Raw genomic sequence first — 17,844 nt, 5'->3', positions numbered from 1 at the left:
ATTACAAAATATTCACTAACTAGAGACTTTTCCTACCCATGGGTATGCAGGTGTCTTATTTTGATGGACATGAATTCTCTATGCATCCAAAGAGACAAGTGTTGACACCACAGTCAACAGCAAGAATTGATTGGAGTCCCAGGGTATTATACTGTGTGCATTAGGGAAGCCAGCTCAATCACCTTATCACATCTCAAGAGAAGCCATAGACATTGTCATACAAATGATCTGAATAGTTAAAAAAAATAAGTTATAAAAAACATTCTTATAAATGGGTAAGTTTGGAGTATAGGTGGGACTAAATGGTCAGCTAACTCCTTTCTAATCTGAAATTCTGTGATTTTTATGAAAATACAAATTGGGATACTTCATATATTTTACAATTCTGATTTTCACAATTTTATTAGAATAATTTCATCCTAGACAGCTGCTCTTGAAGATTTTCATTTTTGTTTTTAATGATAGGTAGCTGTGCTCTTTTGCTTTTATTTCCCCAAAGTCAACCCAAAAAAGAAATTCAGGATAAGAAAATCAAGTTTGCTGCCACAAGGGGCTGAAAATTTGCTGAAATCTTACATATAAACATATCTATACATACATACATACATGGGGGGAAGGGATCTATACATGTATGTGTTATATACCCCACATACATATCTATAACATACCTACAGTTGTCTAATGACTGTCCTTTCCTATTACTTTGACATACTTATGAAATCATAATTTTAAAAAAGAACTATTTAGTTAGGAGAAAAAAGTATTATTTTAGTCCAAAATAGGCAGTACATTCATAATATTTTTTACAAAATAGTTGCCAACTTGTTCTTTGACAATACTAGCAAAAATATAGCACAGCTCATTTCTCAAAAATATTTTAAAATTATTGCTTTGCTGGTAAAGATCATTGTAGAAACAAAATATGTAGTCTACTAAATGATGGTTGTTTTAAGTTCCACAGTTGAGAGAATCCATATACAGAGAAAAATAGAAATATGCACCTGTTACAAGTATACTATAGTTTTAAATCTTGCTAGCGGAGCACAGTATCCCAAAGTATCCAAGAAGTTTCACACACAATCCATTTAAGTTATTTTTGGCATAAGGCTCTGGCACATAAGAAAATAACCACATCCAGTTGAAGTATTATAGTTTATGACATGCAGCATTATGGGGTTGTCAAGTAGATTTTTAAGTTAAAACGCAGGCTTGCTCATGTATTCTTCCATTGTCTGAAAAAGAAAATGAAGTCAACAAAATTAGAAAAATCACAATTTTCAGTTCAATTTGCACTATTAAAAAAAATTCTAAAAGGTAACTTGCTATTTTAAAAGATAACATTCTATTCAAATAAAGAGATGACATGTTTATAAATTTAAGTTACACACATACACACACAGAAGGATGTAAAAATGTGAGGTGAAATAGTTTATTAGTAACTCTGTAATGTTCCCAGATCATACATTCTGAATACAGTCAAGAAATAAACAACTAATGAGCAATGTGCGGGCTACAACATCAATTTTAGTAGTAATGTTATTACCATCATCTCATCTAAGGTGTTCTTGAGGGACCCATCCAAGAATATTGAATAGGAAGGCCACAAAGGTATTCATACAACTGTCATCACCTATATATAACAGACCATCTAGTGCAAGTTTCTAATGAAAATGGTATTCCTGCTACCATTCAGGATATTACACCCTGACTTTTTCTCCCATCATTCAGATCTCTGAATGTACATAATGATGATAAAAGTACAATGCAGAAGGGGACTCAAGAGGAAGAGCAGGAGTAGGTGGACTTTGCTATAAACTACACTCAGCCCACAGCCCTGCATCATGGCAACAATCTGACATATCCAAACAAGGGACTTTGAAATAGTAAAACCTTCGCTATTCAAACACCTCCGGAATTGGCAGATAACTGAGGGCTCTTTAAAAATGACAAAATTTTCAGCTCTCTCTACTTCCCACCATCATGCCAAACTTTGAAAAGGTGTGATATTCTTCTTTTCCTTTTTTAAATGGCAGATACTGAACATATTTTAATTTTATTTTTGAGTCTTCCTCTTCACAAGCAAGGGTTGAAATTATGATTACAGATGTAGATGAAAATGTGAATGACATGGGACAAAAGTCTGAATGGATACTGATCCCAGCAACATTCCTAGAAAAAGTTCCTGAAACCATATTGAAGTTATTGGGGTTTTGTTTTTGCTTTTATTTACTTTTAATTGAGTTGAAATTTTAAAGCATGTTCAGCTTCCTGACCTCTTGGGTTGTAGGTGACAATTTCCTTAGCTCCTTCAGCCTTTCTTCCCAGGGAATTTTTTTTCACCCTCAAAAAACTGTTATCTTTGTTGCTATAATCAGAGTCCTCTGCTTTGTCAGTATTCTTCAAATGGTACCTATGGCTTGTGCATCACCAACAGTTTCTTGTAGGTCTGTACCCATACTTCTATCTCATTTTCAGAGCTTGCTCAAAGAGTGTGAAAAAAAAATCTATGATGAGAATTTATGCTAAAATTTTGAGGGAGAGCTTACTCCAAAGTCTAGGGACTACTAATCTTCATCAGCATCACTCCTATTTTCAGGAGAGCAGACTTCTGCTGAAATGGACCCTGGGTCATAATTTTCTCCAAATTCTCCTTAATACCTAACTTTTGTAAGACCATTTTATATTTTGACTAATATCTTGATCCACAGATTGAATCAACTTAGGATTTGAGCTGTGGGTTAGGGGGAGAAGTGGTAAAAAAAAAAAGTGACAAAAATATTCTCTGATATTAACTCTGCTTCCTCTGAATTAAACAGTTGCCTGTTCATAGAGTAAGTAGTATGTTCAAGCAGCCTATGGTTTTACAATGATCTTTTAATATATGTGCAAAAAAAACCTGACTCAGGATGGAGGGGAAAGATAATGGAAAGAGAGAGAAACAGAAATGAGACAATGAGAGAGAAAGAGAGAGACAGAAACAGACACAGACAGACAAACAAACAGAGAGAGAGAGAGAGAAAGAGAAGTTGGGGGAAGGCCAAATTTATATGATTAACTCAGGTCCTCTATCTCCATAGCCAATGGTACTTCACTATGCTGATTTTATTACCATTGACCATTCTTTTGAAGCCCTTTCTTTCTTTTTTTTGGGGGGGGGAAAGGGGCAGCTCAAAGGTTTCTTTTAATCCTTACATGAATTCCTTCAAACTTACTAATTTTGAAATTTAAGTGTATTAGATTACATTTGGTTACAATTAAGTATATATTGCCTCATGACACAAATTGGGGTGGGGGGGAGAAACTGACCTACAGACTGAAATTCAATCTTAAAGGCTCCTTAATAAATATTACCCTTTACTACTCCAGAAGTCACCTCTAAAACCTAAATTTGGCTCATGTTCTGAAATCACCAGTTATCTCAACAGTTTCGTTTACTTTATTACAAAATCCCTAAGAAATAGAAAAGGTACACACATATATTGTATCTAAATTATACTGTAATATATTTAACATATATAAGACTGCTTGCCATCAGGGGGAGGGGGTTGGGGGAGGAAGGGAAAAAATCTGAATAGAAGTAAGTGCAAGGGATAATGTTGTAAAAAATTACCCATGCATATGTACTGTCAAAAAATGTTATAATTATAAAATAAAATTAAAAATTAAAAAAAAAAAAAAAAAAGAAATAGAAAAGGAAAGAAATACAGGTAATAGATTCACAAATGAGCCAGTGAGTTCAGATCACAATCTTGCCAAAAGATGGGACAGCAATAAGTGAAGTCCCAAGAGCATAGAGGCAGTGGCAGGGTGAGTCCAAAGGCCAGTTCACTGTAGACCTTTACTTCAATTCTTGGTTACCATCAAACTGCCATTGCCCAATGTGCCTCAGCCATTTTTGATTACTCATCTGCTATGGCTTCCTTCATTGCCCCATTTACCAAAAATCCCATCTCCATCCTCTTCAGTTCTTTCAACTCCCAACCCAGATATTTTCCATGGGTCCACAGCCTTGGAGAAAAGCCAGTCCTTTTAGGTCAATGCATGAATTCATTGACTCTTCCAACAGCAAGGATAGGGAAAGGGAAAAGAAAAAAAAAAAAAAAAAAAAACCCAGGAAACTGTTACTGACTCTAACAAATGTTTGCTAGACATAGGATTTTGATTAGGAACCTGAATACAAAACTCTGAAAGTAACCTCTTTAAAAAAAAAAAAAAAAAAAAAAAAGTAACCTCTTAAAAGAATTCATCTTTAACTTTAACCTGGAAGTGAAACTATCAAATATCCTACAAGGTTATTTTTTTCCTACAGGACGCCACTCAGAAAAAAATTGGCCCAATCTCATCTAAGGCTCAATTCACCTCAATAAGCTCACCTCACCTTTAAAAAATACTACAGGATGGACCCCAAGAGCATCATGTTTCAGGGAAGGCTACAATCAATGGATTTCCAAATGGTTCATGAAACATCCTTTATAATTATTTTCTTATAGCATATGCATAAATACAAAGAAGATATGTTTCAAAATATTTGCTAAGGTTTCTAGAAATTGTTTGTAGGGAGAAAAAAAAACAATAAAGTAGCATGTATACCAGTCACTTTAAGGTTTTCAAAGCATTTTACCTATATTCGTTATCTCATCTGATATTCACAATGGTCCTATAAGTTAAGTAATACAGATATTATTATTACTTAAGGAGATAACAAATAAAATGAAATCGAAGGCCACAGATGTAGTGGGGAAGAGTTAGAACTCAAAACTGGGTCTAAACCTAAATCAGGTATACTTTATACTGCCTCCTTAGGGAACACAACAATCCCTTCAGGGCATTTACAACTTAGTAACCTTCTTTAGGCTAGATATAACTATACCCTGGGATAGATACACTAAAAAGACAGGAAATCACTGATGGTCAGCTCAGTGATTTATAAATTTATTTCCTAGGAAGACCTTGCCTAATAATGGTTCCTTTCTCATAGTTCTCAAGAGACAATTAACTAAATTGGTTTCCTGCTTCCAAATCAATTTCTTAAGAACCCACTATGTACTAGTCACTATGCCAGGCTGGGAGGATATAAATTCAATATTCAACAGTCGCCTCCTACAGTTAAGCTAAGTACTAAGGATACAATTAAATACAAGCAAATGAGGCAGTCCTTGCCCATGAGAAGCTTATATTCTAATGGGGGATTAGATCTAAAAGGGAGCTGGAAGTAGAAATAGCACTTTAAGTGGATCTGGACAGTATTAAGGACAAAACTGACCTAATTGAGCCCAGGGTAGTTCAAGGTGAGGAGCCCAAAGTTCTGGTAGGGAGAAGGTTGAAAAAACAGCCTGGCACAGAAATATCTGGGAAGGTACCTTTTTTGGGGGGCAAGGCAATTGAGATTAAATGCCTTGCTCATAGTCACACAACTACGAAGTATTAAGTGTCTTTGAACTCAGGTCCCCCTGGCTTCAGGAACTATGCTCTACACAGTGCAGAGCTACCCCAGGAAGATGTTTTAAAAGGCACTAATTGTCTCCAAAAGTAAATCACAAAAGAAGGCATCACCTTGTGGCCATCTCTGCCTTGAGATTGGGAAATGTCAGGAACTTGAGTATTTCCCATCAAGCTTCTAAAATCGGTTTCTCGATATTCCATCTGAGCCACTGTGGAGTCAGCCACAGGAGTAGAAATAGAAGCTTGGGTGCAGATCCCTGTTTATTTATACCTTGGCACTTAAGCCACTCGGTTCCCAATTTATTTAAAAATAGGAACAATCATACTGGCTCTCTCTAGGAGGTGCTGAAAATTTTTAATTAAAATGATAAACTCCACCTTTAATAATAAAGCCCTAATACCTCTGACAAACGGCGTGGTGATTTATGATGACTCTCTTTCCCCAGGGCAGAAGACATTTTTCCAAGATTAATTTTTCAAGCTGTTAAAATAGGTTTTATTAAAAATAGCACTAAAGAACTGCTATACCTTTGACAGCATTTTCCCCTGGTTTACAAGGCCTCCTTATTCACAAACAAAAACCTGTCTTTAAACAACAGAGCCTGGGATAATTAAGCTTCTTTTCTCTTTTCCCCACTCCTCCTCAACATAAGGAAAGCTTTTCATGTTTCTATGCCCTTACATACCTCTTGTAACATATCAGATTCTTCTATAGCCTTGACAGCAATTTTCTTTGAGGTTTCCTGGATTTCTCCACCCATTATAAACTCATCAAGGATAAAATATGCCTTTTCGAAATTAAATATAATATCCAGCTCACAGACCTGGTGGAATGAAAACAAACATAAAACAAACCTGCAGTAACATCATCAACATTCACATGTTAGCATGCATCCAAATACCAAACCTATTCAACGGATGCACCCTTGTGGCAGATTGAGGTTATAAAATAATACAGCATTCCAAAACCAGTCAAACGCAGTCCTTCAGCCTTTCAGGCCTTGGATGAATGCAAAAAAAAAAAAAAAAAAAAAAAAAATTCTGCAGCAGCTCCCACTTAGGGGTAATGCTATTCCTTTACATTCCCTCAGGAAATCATAAATTATACAGGTTTTTGTCATCTCAGACATCCTCCTGACATGGTTCAAACTGCCACTGAAACCATTTCTGATACGTTTAGAGAACTTTTTTGATCAAAAAAAATGTTCATTTCTCCTCTGGGAATCAACTTGTCTCAACATATTTCCTAGATTGATATTTTCTGCTCCCCTGTCTCAAGATCACAAATTCAGAGCCAGAAAGGGACCCCAGAGGCCACCTAATCTTCATTAGGTAAAAGGGCAGGTTTTTGGGATTTGCCTAAAATCAAATAGGTAAGAAAAATAATACTGATTTTCTTTCAGAAGTAGGTCATTCCCATATTACTAATTTTTTCTTATGTCCTCTAATGGGCTGAAGCAAACTTGGATTCACTTAAAACGGCTGACATAATTCCTTGCTAAAGTATAGCATGGCAGGTAGGGTCATTTCCTCTAACATCAATTCTTCTCATTTAAAATTCTACCAGACAGAAAATTTTCACAGGCATCAGGCATCTAAGCCCACATAAGTGAAACAAAATCTACACAGTAACACAGAATAAATGGTTTCCAAGAAAAATGGTTTCCTGATTCCAAAAGCATATTAAGTTGCATTACTAGATACAGATATTTCCGCAAATGGCTCAATATTTTAAAGATTTGAGTCCATAAATTTACATGCTCCAAGAGGAAGCTGTTTTTCATTGACAGATTCAATTGAATCAAAGAGCAGCTAAAAAAATTAACAGAAGGCCATGACAACAAACAGCCATTTCAGCAAAACTTGGTTGCTGGTATTATTGCCTCTTTATTCATCACTGACAGGAGGAGGCTTGTGTAATGTGCAGGGACTCTCTGCCTGCCCACAAATATTTAAAATATTCTTCCTACCCAAGATCCTCACAACAATGGGGAATAGAATGTACCATAAATATAATGAAACAAGTTGACAGAGGCTCAAGAGGAATATAAGGACCCATTATTTAACTATAGGAAATTTATTTTCAAAGTTGTTTGGGGCCTGTTTGTTCCTTTCTTCTTTTCTTTCCTTCCTTCCCACTTTCTTTTCTTCCCTTCTCTCACTCTCTCTCCATTCCCCTCCCTTCTCCTCCTCCTCCTCCCCTTTTTCTTTTCTCTCTCCCTCCCTTCCTTTCTGTCTGTCCCATGTTTTTCTATTCCCCTCCTTCTCTCTCTCCTCTCCCTCCCTTCCTGTTTTTTCCTTTCTCTCTTACCCTTCCTCCCTCCCCCCCACTTCTCCCACTCCCCCCTTCTTTTTGTCAAGCCTTTATTTTCATCAGCCATGGGAATCTTGGTAGGGAACATCCTTTTCTATGATATAGATTAGCAATTGATTTGCTTTGGGCAATGGCAAATTAAATGTTTTGCCCATGGTCCCAGTATTAATATGTGTGATAAGCAGCAACTGGACTCAGCTAAGCTTTATTCTAAGACTGGCCCTCTATCTGCTAGGCCACCTGCTTGTCACTGACAATTACTATTTTAATGACACCTCATATTTCCATAGCATTTTTCCATTTACCAAGGGTTTTTAAAATGGAAGAACTACTTCTAACCCACAAGATTAAGTGGGGCTGCAATATCCTCATTCTGAGGCTCCTTGTTTCATTATCATCTGCCAGATGAATCATCAATCAGGATTCTAGATAAGGCAGAGACCTTAAAAGATCATCTGATCCCACATGTTATAGCTGAGGAAATTGGGTACAAGTAGTAATGGAAAGGAAGCCCTCTGAATCCCAAATCCAGCTCTTTCAGCTGCCATGGGGCACTGTCTACCTGCCTCCTGACTAGGGCAGTGTAGCCCTCTGACACAGGATGCAGGGGCAGGGCTGGGGTCTTTACCACATTCTAGGGTGAAGAGAGCCATAACCAGAACTGTGAGCTATCAGAGCTCATAGATAGCTAAGGTAAAAGTCAAATAGCCCCAACACAGTATATAAATTCCTCCTAGGTAGGGACCATTTTATTTACTCTGGATCTCTACCTTAAGATGCAGACTGCCCCCAGGCAATGAGGTCACTCAGCTACTCAATGCCCCAGGCAAGTCTTGAGTCTACAAACTGTATTAACAGTTACTTGGCTGTCCTTAAAGCAAAAGCATAGTACAGAAAACAAATAAAAGCTAAAATCTTTTCTCTGAACTTGGGACATCTTGAACTTGTTGGTGTTGTTCAGTCATCTCAATTGTGTATGATTTTTCATGACTCCATTAGGGATTTTCTTGGCAAAGACACTGGAGTGGTTCATCATTTGCTTCTCTAGCTGATTTTACAGATGAGGAAACTGAGGCAAAGAAGGTGAAGTAACTGTCTAGGTCACACAGTTAATTAAGTGGCTGAGGCTGGATCTGAACTCAGGAAGAGGAATCTTTTGAGCTCAATCCACTGCACCATCTAACTGCCCATCTGGAACATAGGAGGTTCCTAATAAATATTTCTTAAATGAATTAATGAACTCACTTCATAGAAGTCAGAGTATCTAAGGATCTAAAACCAAGGCAGATATACAGAACAAAAGACTAGAAAAAAGAAAAAAAATTGAGAAATTTTCAATCACCAAAAGTCAAAAGAGCTAAAAAATAAGGTTGGGCAAGATAAGGAGATAACCATTATGAAGGAGAGGAAAAGAGTTCAGACTTGCAATTAGATGGTCTGGGTTATAATTCTGCCTCATTCTCTTAGGACTCAAAAGCAATCATTGTGACCCCTTGGCTTTGGATTCTGCATCTGGAAGATGGCAGGAAGAGTAAAACTAGATGTGTTCTTGGGTCCCTTTCAGCCAACAGTATATAATAACAGAAGCTCAATGTACAGAATCAATACTATGGTGGTTACAACAGTAATATGATAGAATTGAACCTAGAAGGTAAATCCCCCAAAATATTTTTGAACCCTTATATGCATAATCATAGACCTTAGGTATAACTAAAAGTATAGATTAAAAGCTCACATGGGATCCCAGAGTATCAATCAAAGATGCAGAATTAGACCATTTAATCCAATCCCCTAAATTTTACAAGTGATGAAATGGAGCCCCAGAGAGATCAAGTAAACTTGCTACAAGCCTATAGGCACTAAATGATACAGCTGACATTCATTTCAGATGCTCTAATTCTCTAATCTTCTTCCCTGTTCTAACCTTCACTTTCTTCATGACTTTAAGACATTTTATTATTTTAACCTCTACAAAAGGAGGCCAGGATTTATTTTGTCAGTATTTAGTAAAGATGGAATAATTGAATTTTTATATAATTGCTTAGAATGTTTATACTCTATATTGAGACATAATTTATAAAAAGAACAATGTTCCCCTCCCTCAGACAAAGGTGCTAATTTTTTACTCTTTATTAATTCTTAATAATTTAATTAGATTTCTGAGGCTTTTAAAAGTCCCAAAAGCTTCTGCAAAGTTTTTTCTTGGAAACAAGGAGGAAATGTTTCAAAGGAAACCTTTAGAGAAAAAGGCTACAAAAAAGAAATTTATTTTTACAGATATGGAGCAATGTTGAGAAATGCCAGAAGCTTTTACTCATCATCAACAATATTAATGAACATCTGAGGGTCATAAAGGCATCAAATTAAGCAGCTTTATATCAGGCTTTAATCACCAATACACTGTTATCATTCTGAAATCTGGCTCAGCAAAACAAAGAAAAAAGAAAAAAGTGCTAGAATTCTTTGGAGATAAAATGGAAGATTAAAGCAAGAGAAGAGTTCATTCTTCTCTGACCCTTCTAGCGCTTTCACATTCATTACTGTTAAAAAGAGTGAGTCAGGTTCTCTTGAGAACCAGCATATTGTCTTGAGGACTCTGACTCAAATCTTTCCAGATAAGCAGAGACTAAAAGTCAATTCTAGTTCACATTTAGCACAGCTAGGTCAATTTGGGACAAAGTAATATGACAAAAACAAGGTAGAGAACAGATGACAATTTTTAAACTTTCTCCAAGTTTGCAGTATTCTGTGCTCTGGCAAAACTAAACTACATTTTTCACCTATCTAATGCATATATAGTTTCATATTATTTATGTTATCACTTACAATATAATAAACATTTATTAAGTATCTTCTATGTGCCAATAACTGTACTATTAGAAATATGATATAAATATAAGAAAAAATATATATATAAAATATATAAAAATAAGAAAAAAAAAAGATAGCCCGTTTTCATGGAGCTTACAATGTAATGTGGAAAGACAATACACAAAAGGAAATTGAAAGATGAGATGGATGGAGCCCTGCAAGATTGTACCCAGTGATCAGGCAATGTGATTGTAAAGTCAAAACAAATCACTGCAGCTGAATTGAAAGGAAGAACTAGCTGAGCTTCTGAACCCAATTTAAAAGGATTTGGGAGTCCACCTTTTGTTTTTGTTTTTGATTTGCCTTCAGCCTCCAGAGGATAGTCTCCAGTGATCCAGACTGATAGTTTGCCCTAGTACTCAGATAGCTTTGAAGGTTGAGTGAGGCAGGTGACTTTGCAGAGCACACCCCTTTACTGAAATTCAACTCATTTGCATGTTATGGCATCCCCTCCCAGATAACGTGATCCTTTTAGGGAAACAAAGAAAATACAGGCAAGTGAGGATACTGATAAGATGTGAATATCAAGGCTGAAGAAATCTCAGTCTCTGAAAATAAGCTTATCTTGGAAGGAGAAAATACTAAGCAGTAAGGAAACTAATATGTTCTTAAATTTTATCCTCCTCCTAGACTATAAACTCCACAAAGGCAGGGACTTAATCCAGTTAGCATCAAGTAAACTTTCCTAAAACATTTGCACTTTTTTTGTAAAGAAATTGCAGAGGATTATGAATGAAGCCCTTGGGCGTCTGAAGTTTGTTTTATCTGTAGGTCACCCAGTATCTAGCAATAGTCTACATACAGTAAGTAATTAATTACTAAGTGTTTGACAAATATACCAATAAATGAAGTGCTGACCAAAAGATGGAGATGAATAAGAATAACTGGGAATAGGCCCAGAAAGTTTTAAACAATAGTCCAAAATTAGCACAATTAAATCTATATATAAAATACCTATAGGTCAGTCAGTGAAAATATCAAAATGTTGGTATTTGAGGATTAGAAGGAAGAGGAATGACATAAAATAACCTCCCCACCCCCGCTAAGTAAAGAACCTAATAAATTTTTACCTTGTTGGGAAAACCAAGGGAAAATGTTTTGATGAGTCATGTTTCAAAATCTAAAGTGAGGGTTCTTACCCATTTTTAAGTCAGAAATTCTTTTTAAGTATTCTTGTAAAGTCTATGCATTCTTTTTCAGAATGATTCTCAGTGAATAAGGTTCATTCAAATGCAAGATACATAGTATTATAAAGAAAACCAATTATATTGAAAAAGTTATCAAAAGAATTTTTGTAAAGTTCATGAATTTCACTTTAATACATGCTACTAAAGGCTCCATTTATAATTCTCAATAGTTCTCTGACCAACAATGATATATATATTTTGGGGGGGGGGGGGGGGAATTGTTGTTTGAGTACATTTGAGTACATTTTAATTGGACTCAACACAAAAAAAATAAAACTGATGCAAATACTTCAGTATTTTAATTGTAAAAATATATAAGAATTTTGAGTAGGAAGGAAGAATTTTAAAATAATTGGTTCCCTATTAAATTCTTATTTTTTTAAAAAAAATATTTAGTTAAGTGTCTAGCCTTAGACATTTAGAAACTGAGTAAGCCTGAGGAAGTCACTTAATCCTGTCTGCTCAGTTTCCCCATGTCTAAAATTAACTGGAGAAGAAAATGGTAAACCACTCCATCATCTTGGTCAAGAAAACACTAAATGGGTTACAAAGAGTTGAAAACCATTGATATCACCAATAACAATAACCTTTACTTAGAATATTATGAATGTAAAAAATCTATAAGATGTCTTGAAAAAAATGTTAACTAAGATAAGTGTTCAATTAAAGCATAATAAAAATTATGCATAAAGCATAATAAATAAAATTGTTCAAGCAAAGCATAAAACAGGGAGAAGGATATTTAAAGGTGTTTGCCACAGTTATGAAGGAAAGTCCCATCTAAGCCCCAAGTGAAGGGGTCTTCCATTACGAGACAACATAGGGTTGACTGTATCAGACTCTAGAATACTGCTGGTCAAGAAAGAACTCTGGGAGATGACTATGAACCACTATATAGAATTCTCAATATCTCTATTTTTGTCTGCCTGCATTTTTTATTTCCTTCACAGGTTAATTGTACACTATTTCAAATTCTGATTCTTTTTGTGCAGCAAAATAACTGTATGGACCTGTATATTTAACATATACTACTTGTCATCTGGGGGGAGAAGGAGGGGAAAAATTGGAACAAAAGGTTTTGCAACTGTCAATGCTGAAAAGCATATATCTTATAAATAAAAAGCTATTTTAAAAAAATAGAATATTGCTAGTCTAACAATCCACAATAGGGAAAAAAAACCACCCAAATTTAGGAAAATTGTCTCTTGTTCAGACATGAGGTTAAGGAGACAGCCCATAGTCTCAGTCTATTTTGGACTATACAATGGACAGTAAAGATGAATAAAACAGGAGGGAAAAGAAAGGATGAATTATCTTTTAGAAAGTACAGAATTTTTAATGATCCCAGACTCCTCTTGAAAACAAGGCCAATCTTTTCAACATCAATATTTATTTAGTGAGGCTTCAAGTCTTTTAGAAATTAAAGTTGCAAATCAATGGAAAAGGAAATGAAGAAGTATGTGGTAGACATAAAAACCCAGCAATATATGACCCAGAAAAAATTATAAGGGAGAATATGCATACAGAATATCATATAAGAGTTGTATGACTGGAAAAGGAGAAAGGCTGGTATATTGAAAGAGTGAGTGATAAGTGATGGAGAGATCACTGGTAGGAGCCAATGTCAACAGAGATAGAGAATTCTGAACATCTTGGATGGCCCTCCCACGGAGGATATATGGAAAAACATTAAGAAGCACCCTGCAGGATAAGAGTGTATAGAAGGGTTGATCTCTATATCACTGGATGGAGGACCACATCAATGAGCTCACAGGACGGTTTTGAGGATCAAATGAAATAATATATGTCAATAACTACGTAAATGTAAGTTATTTTATTTATAGTTAACAAAGAATAAGCTCAGTTGAATCAGCTGAATCTTAAAATGTCTTCTTTTTTTTCCAATCAGATATGATTTATATTGTGATATAATTTCAATATTATAAAGATAGACAACAAAAACAAGACATCAGAAACCAGTGTTTTAGTGACATTTGAGGAAGGATATGAGAGAGTCCAAGTCTGTGAACATAAAAGAAAATGAGAGAAGGATGGGATGTGTTAATGGATATGAAATCCTCTATTTCCAAGTGAAGATGGGATCTAATTATGTTATACATACTCTAAGCTTTCTTCCCAGATCTTTTAACTGCAGTTACAAGGGATAATCAATGCAATTATACAAATAGAAATCTGTCTTACATTATTCCCTAGTCCTCCAAAAGGAACAAAAGAAGAACAGGGAAGCAATATGAAGCTTACTTTATATTACATGGAAAAATAATTTAGCATAACCTATGACTTTGAATAAGCTATATTTTAAATTTAGCCTTTCTTCATACAGCATTATTTTCAAGTGTTTCTTTTTTTCTTTCTTATTCCTTTTTTTTGGGGGGGGAAGAGGGGTATTGTGATGTTGAACTTTTCAGGCATAAATTATGAGACAAATCATAATCATTGGGTTATACAAGTGTGAGAAAAAGTGGATCTATAGGAGGCAATCTTATCCTATCACTAACCACTGCAATAATTAAGTCAATAAACATTTATTAAACTCCTATTATGTGGCAGATACAGATAACAGCTTAAAATAGTAGGCTCAGAAACAGTAAAAACAAATGATGGTCTTTTCCTTTCAAGTATTTCTAGTAATAAATCTAAAGTTTTGCTTTGTGATTGATAGTATGGAGATAATCTTTATTTAGATAGCACTTTCTTTTGGCAAACATATACAGAGATTCTATGACCACTTTCCACCACTAAGCTGAAGCTTGTGTTATGGTCACTCTCAAATAAGAACAGCACCTACTTTCTGGGATTAACATTGTAAGGATCAAATAATTGTAAACTGCTTAGTATAGTGCCTGGCACATAGTAAGTATAAATAAATGTTAACTCTCATTATTATGGCAACTGACTGGATATTTGCAATGAGAATGAGGGGTTGGGAAAACTGAGAATATTAACATGGATAACTGAAGGAAGGCAAAGCCCTAGATAATAATAGTGAAGTTAGGAAAAGAAATGGATTTAGGGGAAAACTATCAAGTTACAAAATACTCATAATACTTGTTCTGAGGCAGCTAGATGGTGCCAAAGTAGTACTGGCCTAGTTGTGTGATCCTGTTTGCCTCAGTTTCCCCATCTGTAAAATGAGCTGTTAAAGGAAATAGCACATCACTTCAATATTATTGCTAAGAAAATCCTTAATGGGGTAAGAGTCAGACATGACTGAACAACACTCATGTGTTAGGCTATCATGGCTTAAATGTAAGCTAGAATGTATGACTCCTGGGCTTGACATTTTCATGAATAGATGCAAAGATGAGGAAATAAGGACAAAAATAGAAAGAAATAAGACAGATTCCACTAATTTTCACAAATATAACAAAGTAAAACTTACATTTCCAAAATACTTATCTAGTAATTCCACATAGCGATGTACAATTTCTAGTGTCAACAATTCATTGTCCTGATTTTCTACCGCACAGCAAAAATATAAGCTAGCATATCTAGAATAGAGAAAGAAAAAAAATTAGAATTCATTCATTGAAATTTTGAACAACTTGAAAAAATTTCTTCCCAATAAAATCTGGAAGGTCATATATTTTACTTCCTTTCCAAGGAACTTTCCCTCATAATCAAAGAACTGTTTGTTTACCCGCTACCCTTCCAGCAAAATTTCAATTATGTATGTAAGGTGTCAGAGTGGATATAACACTTGAGTTCAAATTCAGATAGAGCAAAATTGCAATCATGTAGGTAGCTGTCATGTGCATATAATAGGTGATTTCAAATCTTGACTTGACCACTTAATAGTAGTATGGCAAATCATTTAACCCCTGTTGGCCCCCCTTCCTCATCTCTAAAATAAAGGAGTTGTATTAGATAGTCTTTAACATTCTATGACAGTGTTGAAATCCTTCAGAATTTCCACTGGTAATGAGTGTTTCTGTTTTACACAATTGTATCCATCACAAGTAAACCCAAAGTTTTAGGGAGGCTAGCTAGATGAAGCAAATTTCCTATTGGAAAGCATTCTTTTGGGGATATTTTCTGCTCCAGGAAACTAAGTCTACAATACATTCAAATTCATCATGCACTAAAATGCTGAACATGATTTGATTCCAGCAGTACATAACCTAAGCTTAACCTTTGTATGTCATGTGTCTTAAATAAAAGCAAATAAAATAAAGCAGTTCAACTTAAATATGCTCCAAGGCCCCACCCAGTACCCATAATTTAAGGTTGTTCTACTAGTTTGGCTTATAGAATATAAAACTCTATTGGAGCTAATAACCTCTTTGGGGATTATGGATAAGTACTATGCTACTTTTTACTAGGTAACAAGGAAGAGAAGCAGAAAAATGAAATGTGATTTCTTCTTTTATTTTTTATTCCTCCCCCTCCCCCAACTAAAAATGAGACCCTGAAGAAAAACCAATAGTCTATCAACCTGACCTTAACAAGTCAGCTATGGAAAACTGGAAAGTCGAGTTCTATTTGACAGTGTTTTCTTTTAAAATGGGCAAAAATTTGCAAAGAAGCACATGAGGAAAATAATAATTCTCCAAAGTGGAATAGGCTAACTTGATAGAAAATGGGTTATCCAGTTCTTCAAGCAAAGGCTAGTTGTTGAATATGTTCTAGTGCCAATTTCTATTGAGGTGTTGGCTGTGCTACACGCCCTATAAAATTCCTTTATTAGTCTCTGAGATTTTAGAATTCTTTCAAGTGCAGGTCTTTCAGTTTGTAGGTCTTATCTGATATCTATTTGTTATCCTGCTGGAATTAACTCACCTACTCTATCTCCCCTCAACCACCTCCATATTTTAGATTTTTTTCAAGGTTATTTGCAATTAGACTACCATTCCTTCTTAAGATAGAAGAAAGGTCTATATTAATCTAAGGGAAATAGCACTAAACTGGGAGATTGGAAATATTATGTGTGAATCTTAGTTCTTCCACTGTCTAGCTCTGCTACCTAGAGCAACTTAACTTCTTTGTCCTCAATTTTTTCATCTGCAAAATGGGGTTCTGCAATTAAATAGTCTTTAGCATTCTTTCTAACTTCTACAACATTATCCATGGCTTAACTATCTGACTCCTGTTTTTAAACAAAAAGTAGGATTGGTTTGGAATACCGAGTAAATTTCAAATTTAGAACAAATCATTAAAATCATGAACAAAACCCCAAAATTCTCATTAAGTTACTCACACCTTTTATAAACAAGTTTTAGATCCTTCCAGTCAACAAAACTGCTTGTTCTTTGACCACGAGACAGAATCATCTGTACAATTTCTCGGATGATCTTTTTTCTCTCTTTATCAGGGAGTGTGGTATACCATTTCTGCAGCCTTAATTTCCCTTGTCGACTGAACAGCAGTATGAAATGGATCTAGAAAAAGTAACACATATGGGTAATACCAAATTCTCAACAGCAAACTACAGAAAGTAGAATTCACATGAAATTCTTCTAGTAATCAAAACACTGAGAAAAGCATTGTTTATCTTGTCAATTCAGCATAGAAACTCACTTCAAAAAACAGTATTATATATATATGAAAATATATATAAAAAAATAAAAATAAATACAATTTCTAAGTATTTATCTATGGCAAGGGTAGCAATGTTTGTTTCAGGTTAAGAACCCATTGACCCACTAGGAGAAACATGTTCATTAAAGCAATATACAAATAAAAAGTACTTCCCTCATACTATGTTTTCAAGAGAGAAATATATAATGGTCAAGTCATCTTTTTAAAATTAAAATTACAATTACAAATTATAATTTAGCAACTAAAAGAAAAATTATGGCTTAAGGTTCATATCTTAAGAGGGACAAGAAAAGAAGGCAGGATATAAAGAGATGTAGAGGAAAGAGGAGAAGAGAAAGGTAAAGAAGAAATCAAACATAAAGAAAAAAGGAGAGGAAAAAAGGCCCTATATGTTCATTGCACATGACATACTATTCTTTATTTGGGCTATTAAGCATCAAGTTCAATTACAATATCATATTGTAATTTGTT

The 17,844-nt window shown here is 34.9% G+C and overlaps 1 protein-coding gene across 1 annotated transcript in view; it reads right to left on the bottom strand.

Moving 5' to 3' along the window:
- Positions 1–375: 375 nt before the first annotated feature.
- AP1S3 (adaptor related protein complex 1 subunit sigma 3) overlaps positions 376–17,844 on the bottom strand; it is a 79,117-nt gene continuing 61,648 nt past the window's right edge. Inside the window, exons 2-5 of the mRNA XM_074298601.1 lie at positions 17,035–17,213; positions 15,218–15,326; positions 6,129–6,266; positions 376–1,232 (exon numbers count right to left, since the gene is read on the bottom strand). Of these exons, the coding sequence (XP_074154702.1) occupies positions 1,197–1,232; positions 6,129–6,266; positions 15,218–15,326; positions 17,035–17,213 (462 nt within the window). The 3' untranslated portion in view covers positions 376–1,196. The remainder of the gene's footprint in view (positions 1,233–6,128; positions 6,267–15,217; positions 15,327–17,034; positions 17,214–17,844) is intronic.

Source organism: Sminthopsis crassicaudata, chromosome 3 (assembly GCF_048593235.1).
Source record: "Sminthopsis crassicaudata isolate SCR6 chromosome 3, ASM4859323v1, whole genome shotgun sequence".
Taxonomy (NCBI): Eukaryota; Metazoa; Chordata; class Mammalia; order Dasyuromorphia; family Dasyuridae; genus Sminthopsis; species Sminthopsis crassicaudata.
This window is presented reverse-complemented; position numbering and strand designations above follow the sequence as displayed.